The sequence below is a fragment of the Thermobia domestica genome, chromosome 18 (assembly GCF_964235325.1).
Source record: "Thermobia domestica chromosome 18, izTheDome1.hap1.1, whole genome shotgun sequence".
NCBI classification, from domain to species: domain Eukaryota; kingdom Metazoa; phylum Arthropoda; class Insecta; order Zygentoma; family Lepismatidae; genus Thermobia; species Thermobia domestica.
The window spans coordinates 42,352,990-42,371,352 of NC_137471.1; the positions used below are offsets into that span (position 1 = coordinate 42,352,990).

The window sequence follows — 18,363 nt, forward strand, 5'->3', positions numbered from 1 at the left end:
TTTTGTCCACGAGCTTCCACGTCGAAAATGGCCTGAAACAAGGAGATGCGTGTCTAATTATTATTTAACTTTGTGCTGGAATACGCCATAAGGAAAATCAAAGATAGCAACCAGGGCCTAGAGTTGAATGGCATTCACCAGGTTATGGCATATGCTGATGATGTAAATTTAATAGGGGATGATAGGGGAACAGTAGAAATAAATGCAGAGATCTTGTTAAACGCTTGCAGGGACATGGGTTTAGAAGTAAATGCAGAGAAAACTAAATACATGGAAGTGCGTCGGGACCGTAATACTGCAAATTGTGGAGGCGTTAAAATATTAAATAATACTTTTGATAAAGTGGATACTTTCAAATATTTAGGATCAATATTAACAGACGAGAATCATATTCACGAAGAAATTAAATGTCGACTAAAAGCAGGGAATTCGTGTTACTATTCGGTTCAAAATCTCTTGTCGTTGCGAATTCTGTCGAGGAATTTGAAGCTTAAAATATATAAAACGATAATCATGCCTGTTGTTTTGTATGGTTGCGAAACATGGTCGCTTACTCTGAGGGAAGAACATAGACTGAAAGTATTTGAGAACAAGATCCTGAGACGAATATTCGGACCCAAGAGGAACGAGAATGGGGAATGGCGGAAGTTTCATAACGAGGAACTACATAGTTTATACGGTTTACCCAACATTGTTAGGGTCGTCAAGTCTAGGAGGCTTAGGTGGGCAGGTCATGTAGCTAGAATGGAAGAAAGTAGAAACGCTTTCAAAGTCTTGACTGGTAGACCCATAGGAAAACGACCATTAGGAAGACCTAGGCGCAGATGGGAGGATAATATTAAGATGGATCTCGCAGAGATAGGAATACAAAGTAGAAACTGGATGCAATTAGCTAAGGATAGAAGTCAGTGGAGAGCTTTTGTGAACGCGGTACTGAACCTCCGGGTTCCATAGGCCATAGAGTTAGTTAGTTAGTTAAAACTCTTTACTCAAATATCCACTTGCTAAGTTCTTTTTCACAAAGTGTCATTGGTTTAGCTCTCTGTGACTCCTTTTGCTCGCATTACGTATTAGTGTATATTAGCCAAACGTTAACCAAAAAGATATTGTAGACCATAACTCTCAGTTTAGTTCAGATAAATGAAAACAAAAATAATATGCTATATACTCGTATTTATTGCTTCTAATGATTAATGATCAATCTCGTCTCTCCCAACCTTTAGTTCCCATAAACATGTTGATGGATTACTTCGATAATTACTGATAAATAACAAATGAATGTTACGTGCATTTCGATTGTTTGCTCGCACAAAATTCTTAAGATTTCTGTATGTTCCTAAATAAGATTGATTTCACCCTATATTGTAATGATATTTCAGTTTACTTGAATGCCGGCCCAATGATAGGAATGATTTCCAAAATTCTAACATGATGCAATAGTTGCATATATGACTACGTGAAGTTTCAGCTTTCAGAATTAGGAAAATTGTAGACCATCCACTAATTTTACGAATATGGATAAAATCTTCATTACCTGAAAGTTTCAGATTTTTCTGTCTGAAGAAATAATTACTCTTTAATTTGATGAATAAAGGTACTTAGTTAACTATATAGACATGGAAGCATATATGAATACGTATACGATAATGCTCATTAATATCACAACAGATTATTCACCTGCACATTTTGATTAAAACTACTTCTAACTTCTCACCAAGTCCCAAGAACTAATAAATCACTACACTCTTGTGAGCGCGCTAAATTACAGTTTCTTCTGCAAAAACATGCAGCATCTTATTATACCTTCCAATCTTCAGCGTCGCCATTACAGAATGACGACGTCACACACATGTCCTGTACGTCTGACCAGTTGGGGCTCCTGATTGGCTGGTGTTATCTATGAATTTCTACGCGTCTTGTAGTCAAATTTTTAATAATTAAAACATAATGATATTGAAATAATCTAAATGATGATATTATAGCTTTAAATTTCACACTTATTGTTAAATATGTGCGGTATGATCCCTGTTACGTTTTCTCTCGCTGTACTGCTATTCTGTGAGAAGAAAGGAAAGCAGACGATCTCACAGTGACGTGTAGGCTGAGTTATACGAACTGTCGCAGCGCCAGGAATAGGTGAGTGTGTGTTCGTGTGTATGTGTGTGTGTACATGTTTTGCGAAGAATGCAAAACATACGAAAATTTTGGGGGATGGATAAAAGGTCACATTAATACCATTTTTACGCTATAGTGTTCAACGTTAAAAGTGGAAATGGTTGACTATGAATGAAGATGCTACCTATTCGCATCTAAAGATGATACCTAAAGATTCGCATGCTATCTAAAGATGATACCTACTTTTAAAAGTTTTGAAAACCAAACCTTTCAAAAGTAAAGCAAACACAGAATGAAGAGAGAGCACGAAATAAATCAGTGAAAAAGAGGATTCATACAGGCAGGCAGGAAGATTGGACAAAGTAGTAGATCTTACGGACTAGAGATTTGTTTCGCTTTCTGTCTTCATTATATCTAATTTCTGTTGTTAGTTTCCTTTTTGTTTGCTTATTTATTGTTGATATAGTTTCATTTATTGACTTGATGAATTATTTAGGAAAAGGACATAGTGTTCTTTTTTAGTGGATGATTATGTTTGCACTATATTATTCATTTTCCCGGATCGATATCAGAAAAAAAACAATTAAAAAAATGAAATACAAACTGTGCACGTTCATTCCCAAAATAAATTATATATATATATATATATATATATATATATATATATATATATATATATATATATATATATAATTCTTATTTTTTAAAAATATAAACCAAAGTTAAAATTTGTATTCAATTAGAATACTATGTATTTTCTATTTATTTCCTTGGAATAAAAATTATTTTATTTCCAACACAGCATTAGCTCTACCTTTTTATTAAACAAAAATGTTTTTAGAGATCTTTTTTATCTCGGTGTATAACTTTTTAAAATAATTTTCCTAATTGTCCGGGTTACGTCCAGAATTCATTAATCTAAGTAACCGGAATCTCACTGTATTTGTAACTTCATTTAATATATTGTAAGGCTTCATCATGTCTTAAGGCTATGTTTACTTTTCGTAGCTCCATATATGATAAAAATGATAAAATAGTTTAGACTTATTCATTCGTCTGGAAATTCATCTGTATGTTATATTCGTTATATTCGTATATCTGTCTTCGTTTTTTCTTTGTAATGCTAAAAGTTTCAAGACAGGCAACAATGCGCGATTCTACAAAAATATATTTTACGACAAATTAATAAGATTTGGCATATGCTGTACCAAAGAACTTCAAACCATAGATAACAGATGATACCAATTTTCATATAATACATGAAAAACGGCTTGTCTGGAGGAGTGGGATTAACCTTTTTTTTTTTTTTCAACCAAGCCCTTCAAATATTTCGCCTATTTGGTAAGTTTGTGTTAATATTCGTATATTAAAATTATGAAACAGGCTTACTTAAAATACGAAATAAAATTCCAATTGGCACATTCATTGCACAAGGGAATCAAGTTTTTATTTAAATTTATTTTTTATATTTCATCTTTAAGGTCACTATCTGAAGCTCCTTTCAGAGCATAAAAGGTTCATGTCCAAGTATTGTAAGTAGCTCGTATGATGGAAAAAAAAAAGTGTTAACTTTTCCATGTAGCTAAACGCACCATACAAATATTGTCTCAATTTTTCACAACTCCAGTAATTGAACTTGATTCCCTTGTGCTCTGAACGCCCCAATTATTTATAATAATGTATAAACAAAAACAAAATTTTATTTGAGCTTAGTAAAAGTAACGCAAAGTTGTTCATCAAATGATGGTACATGTTTGTTTATTATAGTTATTATTTCCTTGTAGGATGTATCCGTTGTGGCGCGCTGACCAGAAATGGTACTTTCAAGGTTTGTGAAAGATGTAATGATGAGTCTTCGAGGAACACAAGACATTACTGTAGTCTTAACTGTCGAGGTAGGCAAGTGTTTCGAATACTTATTTCTAGGTTTGTGTGCTTTCAAACTTTATACATATATATATATATATATTAGGGTGGGCCGAAAAAATTAATTTTTTTATTTCGAAGTTGTAATAGCGCGGAAAAGTTGCGAATTATATAGACAAAGAAAAATATAAAAAAATATCAAAGTCGGTTGACATCTTCCGGTCGCGCATAGGCCCTAAAGTTTGACAAAATATGAAAGAAAATCATTTTTGCGATTATTTTTTTTAAATTTTTGAATTAGATGTTTTCGTAATGTAATAGTTTTTAACGTCTTCAAATAGAGCCTAAAAATATTGTGTTTTAATTTGGTTTAGATCAGTTGATATCTTCCGGTCGCGCATTGTAACGCACCATCCTTCTGGATCTGGGAAGAAGAAGAATGGATGGTTACATGAAGGAAAATTGTACATTGAGCGATATATTGTCTATTAAGACTCCTATTGTTAATCAATTTCAGTATTTAAAAACGACTTTTTCACTTTGTAAAAAGTCTTCTTTTTAGGAAAATAGGAAAAAAAAGTATGTAAAAAAGTTTGATAGGAATAATGTAAGGAGGAATTGACTGAGAAACTATATGCTATGACAACTTGAGGGAAAAAAAGGTTTTGCGCGTGTTTGTTCGGTGGGCGTGGCTTGTCCCGTCAACTCTACCTGGCTCGGTGACTCAGGGACCCGTTATCTTGTTCCCTACGTTAGCCCAGAGAGGATGGAGTTGTTTTGTGGTTGCGTGTTCTTTGCTTGCTTGTATGTTAAGTAGGACATGTTTTTGAGTGAATATACGTGGGCAAATCTGAGTTCCGTGCCGGAAAAGTTTTTGCTACTATATTGTCTTTGCGAGTTAAGCGAAGTAAAATATCACGTTTTGAGGAATAAGTTCACAGTGTTAGTGAAAGAAGTTGGCAAAGAAGTAGCCTATTTTTGTGCTTGTTCAAGTTACAGAGTCAGAGAGGGAAAGTGTGCATGCAAAGTGAACCCTCAATTCGCTCTTTCAGTTCTAGTTAATAAGTTCATTTAATGTGCATTTTTGTCCTGATTCATTACTTCTTAATCTCTCTGAAATATTTCTTTTTTTTTTAAAAAAAAAAAAAGAAATTTATTAAGGAGAGAGAATTCTTGTAGAGTAGGACATTTCTTAGTAGAGTCCGTAGTGATTGCTAGTTTGGATACCTTTTTATTCTGGCAATCCTAGAGATTTGTCCTGGAATTTCTTCTCTGTAACAACGTGATAGCGTAATTTCTGGCACAGAACAAAGAATTGCGTACGCGACTAGTCAACAGTTAGTCAAAGAGGCCAAATACCAAACGGAAGGAAAGAAGAAAATAGGTAAACCATTGAGTTTTCTGATACTTGGTGAGTTAATACTTTTATATTTACCTATAGTAATTGTGTTTGTCAAAAGTGTGGATTGTGAGGTCGTTAGTAGTTTTTTTCCAAAGGGTTTAAAACTCGCGAACCTTTGCCTTCCAACAGTAGTTATTTTCCTCCCAGAAATTGTGGCGATTATTCTTTTTACTTTAACCTTAATCGTGAAAATAAGATTTAAACCACCTGCGGATCCGATATTTCGTTCAAATTAAGTATTTCTTTTTCAGCTGTTTGACCATATGCCAAAAGGAGAGCGAATTTTAGATATTATTTTCTAGTAAGAAAAATATAAATTTATTTTTTTCTCGAAAGTTGTCATAAGCTTGAAAGTAAGATTTTGATTCAGAAATAAATTTGACTGCTATTATTTGGATAAATTAACTAATTAAGAACTGAAACTATTGTTAGATTTATATTCAGAAATATTTTTCATGTTTGAAGAAATTTATCAATGAGTAGTTAATGGTCGTAAAAGTCGTCAGGAGATTCTTAACTATTAAAGTCAAGTTTTGATGAGAATTAGTAATTACTGATTGTAGATACTATTTGAAGTATAATTGAAATCGAATTTAAAGAAGATAAGAATCAACTAGTAAAGTTATAATTGAAATTTCTGAGATTTAATCAAATTAATCGATAGATAATTATTATTAGGATAGTTGTATATTGCACATTTCAAACGAGTGTATATGAGCTATTCAAACGTTTTAGTTCATATACACCTCCTTACATTGGCAATAAAGTTGTTATATTTAAAATTGAAACACAGTTGTACATGTTCATTAAGTTTGCGTTTAGTGTGTTTCCTTTTCCAAAATAGAAATATTGGATCTGCAATTCCAGCTAATACTAGCAAAGTTGATTACGCGAAACTGCTCGATTCTCCTCTCCCAAGCCCTCTCTGCCAGGTTTTGTGATCTGAGTTCATATTGACAGTTTGTTTAATTTTTTTTGTAAACTCTCCATGTGGATTCGATTAGGCGAGGCTAGGTGGAAGGGGGCGTTACAGCATAGGGCCTAAAATTTGTCAAAATATTGAAAATGTTACATTTTTACGAGTTTTTAAAAATATCTTTAATATACTGTTTTTAAACATAATACTTACAGTATTTTTATTTTTGAACATAAGAACATTGGGTTTTATTAAGATGCGAATAAATTAACAACTTCCCATTGCGCAATGATCCCAATGCTATAGAAAAACAGTACCTAAAAAAGATAGTCCTGTGACATGATGGGTGATAACAGTAACAACGTGCATGGTATTTTTTGACTAGCTCTATATTTAAAAAGCTTAAATATTTATTTAAGTTACAATGTAGTTTCTTACAATAAACTTAGTTTTATAAAAAAAAGAAAGAAACAGAGTTCTGAATAAATAGTCCATGTTAGTTGAACCTGTCCAGTGTCCATTAGTACTCTTCTCTATTTTGTAGCCGAAGGTACTTTGAAGACTGATTTGCTGGTGAATTTAGGCATAGATGATCTGGACAGCAGAATGGTTCTTATAAATGCATCTCGTGATTCAGCTCCACAAACTTTTCCTGAGGCTTCCGTGACGAGTTTTACACAGCGTTCAACGCCTGCGTGTGAACTGGGAATTGCTTGAAAGTAATATTCCAGTCAGGAATTGAGTCACTGCCGATGTGCGATTTGATCTTGTCGTCACTGATTTCTGCCAACAATGGGGGAGAAAATAATTCACAGTCCATCCAGTTGATAATTTCTGAGTATTCTTGCGCATTAAAGTTGATTTTTGGTGGCATGAATGTTCTTACTGTTCTCCTTCTTGCATCTCTCTGTCTTGCCTTCAGAATTCTTCGCAGTCCGAGCTCTCTTATGTATTTCCTGTCATCTTGAGCCATGGCTAACAGTAAGTGTTCTGGGTGGGCGAAAAAACCATTCCGTTCGATCACAGGGTCGACAACATCAAGCCAAGGTTTTGGCAAATACCTGGTAGACTGTACTGCTTGGTAAACAAGTTTTGGGCCGTCTGTAAAATGTTTACTTGTTTTGATAGTAAACCACATTGCAATGTATGATTTTAATATAAACAAAACTAGTTCTTGAAGTTCAGGTGAGGGGCTTTCTTCACTAATGTACAATCTGAGAGTTCTGTTTGATTTTGTCAACCACCTCAAATGTGATAAGTGCCCAGGATCTCGTACAGCCAAATCTTCATTACAGGTTCCTGATTTTATTGCCTTTGATAAATCAAGTAAGTATTGCTGATCTTTGCTAAGCATGTATCTGTCTATCTCTGGATCAATACTCTGGAAGTTAACCACCGGAAGTTTTTGGCAGCCCATAACTTTTCACCGATTGGCCCTTTAGAAGTACTAGTCCCTGTTGCCTTGCCATCCAGGTGCTCAAACATGTGGCGGAATGGTAACTCATTAAAATGAAGTAGGCAAATTGCCCATTGTACAGGTTTCCTCCAATAAAGTTCAACTCGGCGAACCAGACCAGTTTTCCAACCTGTATTCACAGCAGTACCATCACATCCGATGACAATTAGATTTTCAAGAGAAATACCGCGCTCAGACAGGTAAGAAATTACGGACTTGACAATACCTTCAGAGCTTCCAGAATTTGGAGTAACGTGGTCAACGTACAGTGAGCCGGGTTCTTGGACAGTTCTTTTTTTCTTCCTCATTATCAGTTCGTGTGAAAAAAGATTACGGCTATTCCATTAAAATGGGGTCTACTAATTATTTGTCAAATACTAAAAATTCGTAAAAAAAATGTAACTTTTTCATTATTTTGGAAAATTTCTGGGCTTATACGCGACCGGAAGATATCAACTGATCTAAACCAAATTAAAATACAATGTTTGTAGGCTCTATTTGAAGACGTTAAAAACTATTACATTACAAAAACATCTAATTCAAAAATTAAAAAAAATAATTGCAAAAATGATTTTTTTTCATATTTTGTCAAACGTTAGGGTCTATGCGCGACCGGAAGATGTCAACCGATTTTGATATTTTTAAATATTTTTCTTTGTCTATATAATTCGCAACTTTTCCGCGCTATTACAACTTCGAAATAAAAAAATGAGTTTTTTCGGCCCACCCTAATATATATATATATATATATATATATATATATATATATATATATATATATATATAAGAATATGGAAGCCACCAGAGCTGTATTGAAGTAGTTATTCATTTTGTGCAATAGACTAGTATTAATCAGAGAACTTGAAACTGAAAGGACCAGTGTATTCGAATTTAAAATTCTTAAAATTTGAAATTTTAACATTTTATTCAAGACTCGTTTCATTATTATCTTATCTATGCTTTTTTTTTTAAAAAAAATTTACATTCTTCTTTACTGAGATTCTTCTTTCTAAGATCTCCCTTCTCCAAGAGACAAAATCGTGAGTATCTCATTCGAAGCAAAAGAAAGAGAGGTGATGAGCGAGGTGCTTAACAGAGCAGTATACCAAGGATCACGTTGGAATATTACAAACCAAATACAAATTTATGTCCTTTCCAAACGATCAAATTCTGTCTCACATTGTTGTATTTTCCAGATTTATAAATGAAATGAATGATATTGTTGTAAAGATAAAAGGACAAGGATCAATTTCACACGTGATCGGAAAGATACAATATTGTAAACAAGGACAAAAATTAGGTGCCCTTTATCTCTGAACATACGTCTCTTTCAAGGAAAGTCGTAACATTTGAAACATGACGAGGATTTTATTGTCGTGAAACAAGGTTGTTCCATTAACTCACGATCAAGCAAGACAACATAAGTCATGATACAGTGAAACCTCTCCTAACGGAAACTTACATAATAAAACTTTTTTGTACTAGCAAAAATAGGCTGATTATGAATGCTTCATCTATTTTTATAGTGAAATATATCGAAAACTTTTAATACAATACGTTTATACTAATTATGAAACGGAATAACACATTTAAGAGTGTAATTTCTCATAATCATTATATTGACTCGTGGCAGCAGATGGCAGCACACGCCTAGTTTTCAAAATGATGTCTTTGTAGCACAAAGCATTCTGTGTTTTGGAATATGAGAAATGTATTTCCGTTGTTTCCGTACAACGAGCATTCTGTAGACAATTTGAATCTGCATCGCCAGGTCACCAAGGTATTCTGTGATGGTTTCTACAGTTTAAGGATATTGGCTGCCCGTTTAAAGATAAAAGCACAGAAGATGAAATAGTGGAGCGAAGTAGACTACTGCTAAGATATATATCGTGTTACGAAAGGAAGCCACATCGAACATTTATACAATATGTCTGAAACTTGACACTCTTTTGGATATTTTTATGTTTCATTCCTTATTGTACGTGTTATACATTTGTAGTACTGTTCTTCCAAACCCGATGAATCATTTGTAATCACTCTATATATGTATTATTATTGGACAGAACCCTCCCTTTTACGGAGACAAAATGTCTTATTATTCCTCAGTTTTTTTTTTTTAAGTAACCTCTTCGTAACGGACAGGAAATTATTCTTGGTTCATACATATGTAACACAGAATATACCCTCTACGATTTGCGAATAGATCTGCAGTATAGTAGACGAAAAATCACTTCACAAAAATATATCTTTTTGGGGTGTTCTTTTCCCATAAAAAGCCGGATTTTTTTAAAGAAAACAAATTTTTGTTTTTTTGATTGCTTAAGATTTTTTTTATTCAAGTATCATCTTTGTTTTCCTGTAGTGAATCCTACTGTTAAAAAATAAGTTTACAATGTTCGTTACTTATGAGTGCTATGTTAAGTTTGAGGCGGGCTATCTTTATTGGTTTTCGAACTGGCATTTCATTGGTGGTCAGCAAATGTGTTATGCAACCCAATATATCACAAAGGTCATGTTGGTTGCCTAACCACTTTAAAGATCCTGAAAGTTAAATATCTTGTCATGTGTGTTATACAAGTTGCCGAAATTCAAACTGGCAGGCAAGAAAAAGTATCATAAATCAAGAAACAAATACAAACCTTTATTTGTTTTGGTATATAATTTCGCTTACATCTCGTTCTCCGTTCGGGAAATACTTTATTGTAGTCTTCAGATGTTTGATGAAAACCTGATGTAAATTCAGTTTACAAAATTAACGTCATAAACGGTCACTTTGTTTATGATGTAAGTTTTAACTGTAATAAAAGTTCATTATTTACAGAAACTTTTGTCTTTCTTCGTATCATGTCAATGTATTCGAAATAAGAAATTTACGTTAGAGCGTTTTTAGCTTCCTCTCACTTTAATTTTAACGTCCTCAGTAAATGCAATATATATATATAGAGAGAGAGACAGACAGACAGACAGACAGACTTACTTATTTACTTATTTATTTATTTATTTATTTATTTATTTCTGTGTAACTTTCTACATACAAGATACTTTACCTCCAAAAAAACTGAAATTTTAGTTTATGAATAAACTATAAATGATATTTTTGTTCCATTTTCTCTACATTTTTAGAACAGTTGCAGCTAAGCTATTAAATTTTCATTAAAACATTTTTGTCGTAGAACATTTCTTCAATAGCTTTACAAACAATTCGTTCCAACTAGAAAGCTTATTGTATCCAGCAATTTGCCATTTTCTGTTTTCCTATCGAGTGATCGAATTATCCTTCATTACTGAACTTCTTATACTCTTTTTTTCTTCAGAATCCAGTAATTAAATGTTTTACTTTTTGTATTGTAATTGGAAAAGAAAAATGGAACGTACAATGTTATTTCTCCATTAAAGCTGAAATTTCAATAAAGCCCAAATTTCACAGTAAAAAGTGTAAAAATTTCGTTTTTTTTCTTTCTTTCGAAAAAGACGTTTATTACCGAACATTTGCATCTAAAAAAAATCAAAAGTCAATGGACCTGGTGAGCCACGACAGAGAACAGTTGTAAGGTGGATTATTCTTTCTCTGTCCACAATAAATTTCTCACTAGTGAGGATTCTTGTCAACCTTCAACGAGGAAAAATGAATTATTGAGAGTCAATCGTGTGGCCAAGAATTCTTTGTAGAACTTCTGTTTCCCGACAAATTCCTCCTCTTTCCCTATAAACCAAACATCTGTACTGATACTTTTGTTAGGGAGATTTGCCTCTTATCCCCCATTAATTAAACATACGACGTCTGATTGACCATGAAAACAAATGGAGAGATCATCATTATTTAAGCTGCTATGGACTATAGGGAGCGGAGAGAAAACTTTGAGTTGTCGGAATGAGAGAAAAACAGTAATGACGGTAAAACTGATATCTTGCAAAGAGTGAAAGTAAGTAAATCAAAATTAACCTATAACCATAAGAAGGATAGACAGTTCAATATAACCTGTATGCAACGGAAAGTTGTCCTAAACAAAAATAGTGTGTGGAACCGGAACAATGAGATTACGTGATAAAGGTTTTGTTGTATATAGTACATATGACTGGACTGGACTGGACTGGAAGAAAGAACCAGCATAGTTGGCGCGGAAATGTAAACAAAATCAGTTGACGTAAGTGCTACAGAATAGAAAGAGGCGGTGTGTAATGTACCATGTTTTGAACCATGGGGAGCGGAAGTAGAAAGTGCGCAGAGAGGAGCATGGGATGTAAAAACGAGAGACAGATTAAACGCTACTAGTTGTGGTGTTAGGGGCGAATGAGAGCAAATACAGGTATTTCTGTGTGAGCACTCGATTACCCAACTCAAATAGTGTCAATGGAAGCAGAGTGCAGTTAAGTACTTTGAAGGTTAATATGTACCCCGTGCATTATATGGGTACAAAATGCGATAAGCCGGTAGTGGATGTGTTCGATATGGCAGAAAATCCCAACACGGAAGGAACATCTCGTTGCAGAATTGATTAAAACGCAGCTGTGTGAGAAAAATGTTGTGGGCGAGTTTAACACACTAATGATAGACATCGAGGGCGCAGATCATGAGCATATTGAGAGTGATGAGCATATTGAAAGTGATTTCGACGATGAACCAGCAGTACCAAGATGAACGGCGCTGCTGTCAGAACGAAGAACACCAGTAATTGACTACCACGAATGTAGTTGTTTGTCACGTGCTTCGTCACCACCAAAGAAATCGTGCACAATATTCCCGGACAGTTACTTGGCCGATGCATACAAAATCTGGATCAAGCAGCCCAGAGACACGGAGTCTCCCTAGCTGTGTCCTTCTGGATGAGCAATTGAAATTTCACCGCATCTGAAAATCTCCTATTATGACGAAAAAAAAAAAAAAAAACGCAAATCTGTAATAAAACAGTCTTCCAAAAATTTGAAAAGAAAACGCAACGCCTTGCAGACGTAGGTATTCCTTATACGCATAACTTAATAATGCCGTATGTGAGCATTTCCTCGCAATGAGACAACATCATGCAATTACTCGCAACCGCGCAATACCCATCTGGGCGATGAATATTAAGAAACGACTTGATCCACACAACATCTTACCATTCACATCGTTCAAATCAAAGGTCAAATGCTTCAAACAAAGAAAATAGTTTGACAGAAGATTATACATGAAGTTAGTGACGAAAGCCAACAGTGATGCCATAATTGTTTAAACAGCCGCCACAGACTTTGTTAATGAAATCAAGTCCTTCATTACAGAGCACGAGTTGACTTCAGAGCAGATCATTAATACAGATCAGTCCAAAGTTACGTTCTGGCAGAACTATTGCTATCATCGGCAGGAGGACGATTTTTGGTGCTATGGGTTCAATCTCCACAACGACGCATTCATGTATGATTATGCCAGTTGTTGGAATGGATAGCACACTGCTTCCACACATTTATGTTTCGGAGTCTAGTGATCACTTTCCAGCGAGCGTGCTGCTGAATTCTCTAATGTAAAAGCATTATAGGCAATATATCTAAACACGATATGCAAATCTTGTTGCCCGTTTTGCAGGGTAAGGATCGTGCTGTTGATTGATTCTTGTGCAGTAAGCAAAGATGATGCGACAGTTTCTGACGATGATGCGACTTTACAACACTACAGTCACTGATGATGTTGAATTCTACAAAAAGCTGATTTCTGTGAAAAGTACAAGTCTTATACAACCTGCTGATGTGGTCTTCTTTAGTTCATTCAAAAAAATGGTTAAGTTCATCGTCGATACATTGGGTTAAAATATGGCAGCGCGAGACCTCTGTCTGCCTCCAGTTATTTGTTCATTGCCAGTTTTCCACAAGACAATTTTAAAATTCGATGCGCTTTGCGTTCTTCAAATGTGGTTATTCCAATGAATCCCGGGCTATTAAAACTCTTTCTAAATATTGTTTTGAAACAGGACTTACAGAGGAATACTGCTGTAATGGGTGTGACGAGCTTCCTTTCATACACTCGGTGCAAGAAATGTTTGTGAATTTGCAGGTACTTAGTACCGACCTTCACGTCAACTGCAGCAAAATTACGACAGGTGAGTACTGTTCTCTGTTCTTTTCCTCTATTTGTTTTCCCTGTCGTATGAGGTGTTCACACACTAATATCGTCCACATTTTTATGCATATGTAATCAAGTCTTTCCTGTTGTCTTTTGTTTTACTTATGCATTTTCCTGGTGTCCGAATGGCTATTTTATTGTGTCATTTCTGACATATAAATTTTCTGCTGAGTTTGCCTCACTGTGTTCCAGTTGGCAACCCTGTTTATGGTATTTCATAATTCTTGCTATCCTTCTTGGTAGGTAGATTTTGGTTTGCTTACTTTCACTCTTTGCAGGATATTTAGTTTCATTATTACCTTTCTCTCATTCCGGCAACATTCAAAGTTTTCTCTTCCCTAGTTTTTCTCCTTATAGTTAATAGCAACTTAAATTTTGGTGATCTCCATTTCTTTTCATGCTCAATCAGGTGCTGTATGTTTGCATCGGACCTGCGCGACGACCATATATAGACCTTTACTTGTGAGTAATATTTCGATATTGGCCTATGCAGTGTTTATATTTTTAGCTAATGTATTTACTGCATACTGTATGCAATTATCACGATGGCTGTGAGTAATTTATGTAATTTCTTTGTAATGGACAGTTCCCATTAACCGACGGATACGCATGTCCTATCGCTGTCTCGTTACTGAGAGGTTTTACTGTAGTATATATGTGAGTAAGTTAACCTAAAAATGATAGAATAATCCATCCACGAACAGAACCTGATGAGAGTTAGTCTTACCAGGGATTTGCTGACTAAGTTCACCTAAAAATGATAGAATAATTCATCCACGAATAGAACCTGATATAGTTAGTCTTATTGGGGATTTGGAACAATGAGAATAGAGTGACAACCCTTCTTTCCTTTCGAAAGACTAGGAAAGTTACTACGAAATTTTATCTCCAGTAAGAAGTAAAAATTCTCTCATTGATTGTTGTAATTGTTGTCTTTAAACTAAAATTCCAGTTCTGTAGTTATAATAATTATCTTGTGGAGATAGCCATTATTGCTTCAAATTTTGTAATTATTTGATAACTATCTTAACCTCACTCTTCTCCCGTTTAATGTATTAAACATTAAAAAATATATTTTTCATAAAACCCTATCTGAACTATAATATTTCTTGTAAGTGTACATGTAATATTCGCTGTTAATAAATCAACTCTAATCTGAGCTAACTGAACATATTTTTCTTAAATAATTAGATGAGGTTAGTATGACATGTGAAGCAAATGGAAAATCTGAAAGAGAAAGTGATGAACCATCGAGAAAATCAACAGAAGAGAAAGAAGCATCTGGGAATTACAACCTACAATATAGTAAGTCCTTTTATATTATTTTCGGTAATTACACACGTAACAATAATTATTTTATGCGCATCTTTGAAGTTACTTTCTTTGTCAAGTAAAATCAAAGATTTATTCGATCGCATCACAATCATTTTTGTAAAATTCCTCCTTAATTACTATTTATTCATATTTTTTAGGACTTCAAATTTCGTTGATAGAAGGGAAAGATAATTCTTGCTAATATTGACTTTAATAAATGTATATCTTCCAAGAAAGCTCTAAGAGAAACAAGGAGTTCTACATCTGTATCTAAAGGTTAAACCATTTAATAATAGGGAGCGCGGTGGCTGAGTGGTAGATCGTTCATCTCCGGTGCTTGGGGTCCCTGGTTCGATCCCAGCTCGCGCCGTGTGGACTTTGTGGTGGACACACAATGTGCTCGTAATTTTTTCGGGGTTCTCCCGTTTCCTCCCACTTTTTCATTCCACCATTTCATTCATTTCTCATCTTCACTGTCTCCTTTAGCCTAACCGGCATAACCGTGGGACGTAAAACTTAAAGATTTCATTTCCATTTAATAATGTTGTATTATGTATCTTTTTATATTAAAATCAAGAGTTTAAGTAGTGTAAGTTTTTTCTTATGCAGTAATTATTAACTGTCGTACTGATTGTCGTTAAAAAGGCTCTTATTAAAAAAGAAAATCATAATAATTAAGCTCTGTTTGTGTGATTAAATGAAGATATAAAGGTCTCTTTAAAAAAAAAATCAAGCGAATTTAGATATTTCAATTTTACGTCGTACGATTACGACCTGTAAACTAAAGGAGAGTTATAATTAATGAAAGAGAATACTTTGTGAAAGAATTGATTAATGGTGTACGAGAAAACGGGAGAGTCCCGAGAAAATCTACCACAAACATGTAGTCCACCACAAACTTACATGACCTGAGTTCTATTTTTGGTTTCGTTTGGTTTGGTTTGATTTAGTTTAACGTCCCACGATTATGCCTGCTAGGCTAAAGGAGACATGGAACTACTGATTATAGTGGAATTGGAACCACTTTGGTTGTTCAACTCTAACCCCACCAGGAATCGAACCCGGGACAACGTGAACCACGGCCTGAGTTCGAACCAGGGACCTTTGCACCAGAGGTGAGTGTTTTATTGCTGAGATACCCTGCCTTATAAATTTTCAAATAAATAGGTTTTCAATTATTGCGTTCGGGATTGCACTTACGTCGATAGATTTTTTTTTCTAATCAAAGATTGACCTCTAAAACGTGAGAAATCCCTAAGTGGGAATGGAAAATGAAGTTCCAGAAGATAGTGAAAACGTAGTCACACGTACTAAATAAGTACATTAATGCTCAATTCTAAACGCTTTTACGGATATTTCACCAGATAAACTAGCAAATAAAATAGCGAAAGTGTGTAATTGAAAATAGAAAACTAAACTTTAAAATGGCATATAATGGAGACAGAGTACGAAAAGAATCACCAAAAAAGAGGGTTAATACAGGAACACAAAGAACGGACAAAGCAGTGACTACTGATTTCTTTCTTTTTCTGTTTGCATTATATTATTTTTACTTTTAATCCCCTATGTTTTGTTGTATTTTAATTATTTTCATTGATTTATGTATTTGTTTATTTGACGGACCTTTCAACGAAACAACTTGCAATGTAGTTCTTCTTTAGTACATATAATTATGTTTACGCTATTCGTTTGTAAATAATTAATCGTATATGGTTGAAGAATTGTTCATATATAACTCCGAGGTATAAGAAGTTTATATTAATGAAATAATATATTTGTTTATATATTTGTAACTAACTTCAAATAATCATTTTAAGTCTCCATCATATCTTACTTTTTTTTATCGTAACTCTTATTGTGGGCAATTAAAATGTTAAAACTCTGTAGATTTATGTATACGGCTGCGAATTTATCTGATCATATATATATATATATATATATATATATATATATATATATATATATATATATATATATATATATTTAAATAATCTTTTATTCTTTCCTTGATAATATTTCATTGTAAACTGCCTGTGTAACTAAACACTAAATTTGATAGGTTTTAAGTTGCTGTATTTGAAACAGAGTTAAAGAATTAATTTTAAATTTTGTAAGCCCGTATCACTTATTAATGAAAATCAGTAAATAATTCAGTACCGAGTAAAAGTTCCTATCTGCTTTCGAGGTAATAAATAGTCAACGTAGTGAGTTTCAGGAACACACTGCATAAGGAGGAAGGTAGGATAAATTACTTAAAGTTATGAGACAAACTCGTGTAAAATGACAAATAAAATTCCAACTAATAAACTACAAGCAAAGCAAAGATTGTGTTTTAATTGAGGATTGTAACTAATTAAGTGTCTTCCATGTCATAATAAAACTAGAATGTCGTATAAGTGCTTATGGTATAACATCTTTAAAAAAAAACTAGTAGGATTTTATTTGCTTATTATGGGAATTTTTTCCTTGTAGGATGTGCCCGTTGTAATGCACTGACTAGAGATGATACTCCTAAGGTTTGTAAAAGATGTAGATACGAGTCTTGGAAGAACACAAGACATCACTGTAGTCGTAGCTGTCAAGGTACGCAGGTGTTTCGAATACTTATTTCAAAAAATGTGTGCTTTCGTGGTTTAGAAATTATTTGTTGTATAAAAACATGGTTCGTTTATGTAATATTTCCGGTATTCATATATACATCAGGATTATATTGAAGTAGTTGTGGATATGTAGATATCATTTGTGCAGTAAGCTCCTACCACTCATATCTTGTGAGGAAAATTTTAACCTATTGAACGAATTAAGAATTCAGGACTATATTGTCTTTGTAATACATTAGTAATATTATTGGGTAGATGAGAGTGAGCTTTATTTGTTGATTATTATCTCGTATTATATTGAACATAATTTAGTGAAATAAAAAACAATGTGCATCTTGATACCTAGGCTTCAGTTCTGGATTATCACTTCTGCACATAGTCACCCGGAGGCAAGGTAGTTCAGTGGTAGAGTGCTTCCTTTCGTGCTTATCTGGATCGACCGCAGCCAAGTAAGTTTGTGGTGGACAACATCGTGTCCGTGGGTTTTCTCGGGTATTCCCTTTTCCTCCGACATTTTCATTCCACCAATTTTTCCATCATCATTCGCTTGCCTTCTTCATCTGTCTCGCTTAGCCTAACGGGCATAATCATGAGATATCAAAC

General features: G+C 34.0%; 1 protein-coding gene across 3 annotated transcripts in view; it reads left to right on the top strand.

Annotated features, from left to right (window-relative positions):
* LOC145675853 (uncharacterized) overlaps positions 1 to 18,363 on the top strand; it is a 224,961-nt gene that overhangs the window by 168,207 nt on the left and 38,391 nt on the right. For all 3 annotated transcript variants that reach the window (XM_081746616.1, XM_081746617.1, XM_081746618.1), the window contains exons 24-26: positions 3,900 to 4,010; positions 15,038 to 15,151; positions 17,633 to 17,743. In XM_081746616.1, the coding sequence (XP_081602742.1) occupies positions 3,900 to 4,010; positions 15,038 to 15,151; positions 17,633 to 17,743 (336 nt within the window). The remainder of the gene's footprint in view (positions 1 to 3,899; positions 4,011 to 15,037; positions 15,152 to 17,632; positions 17,744 to 18,363) is intronic.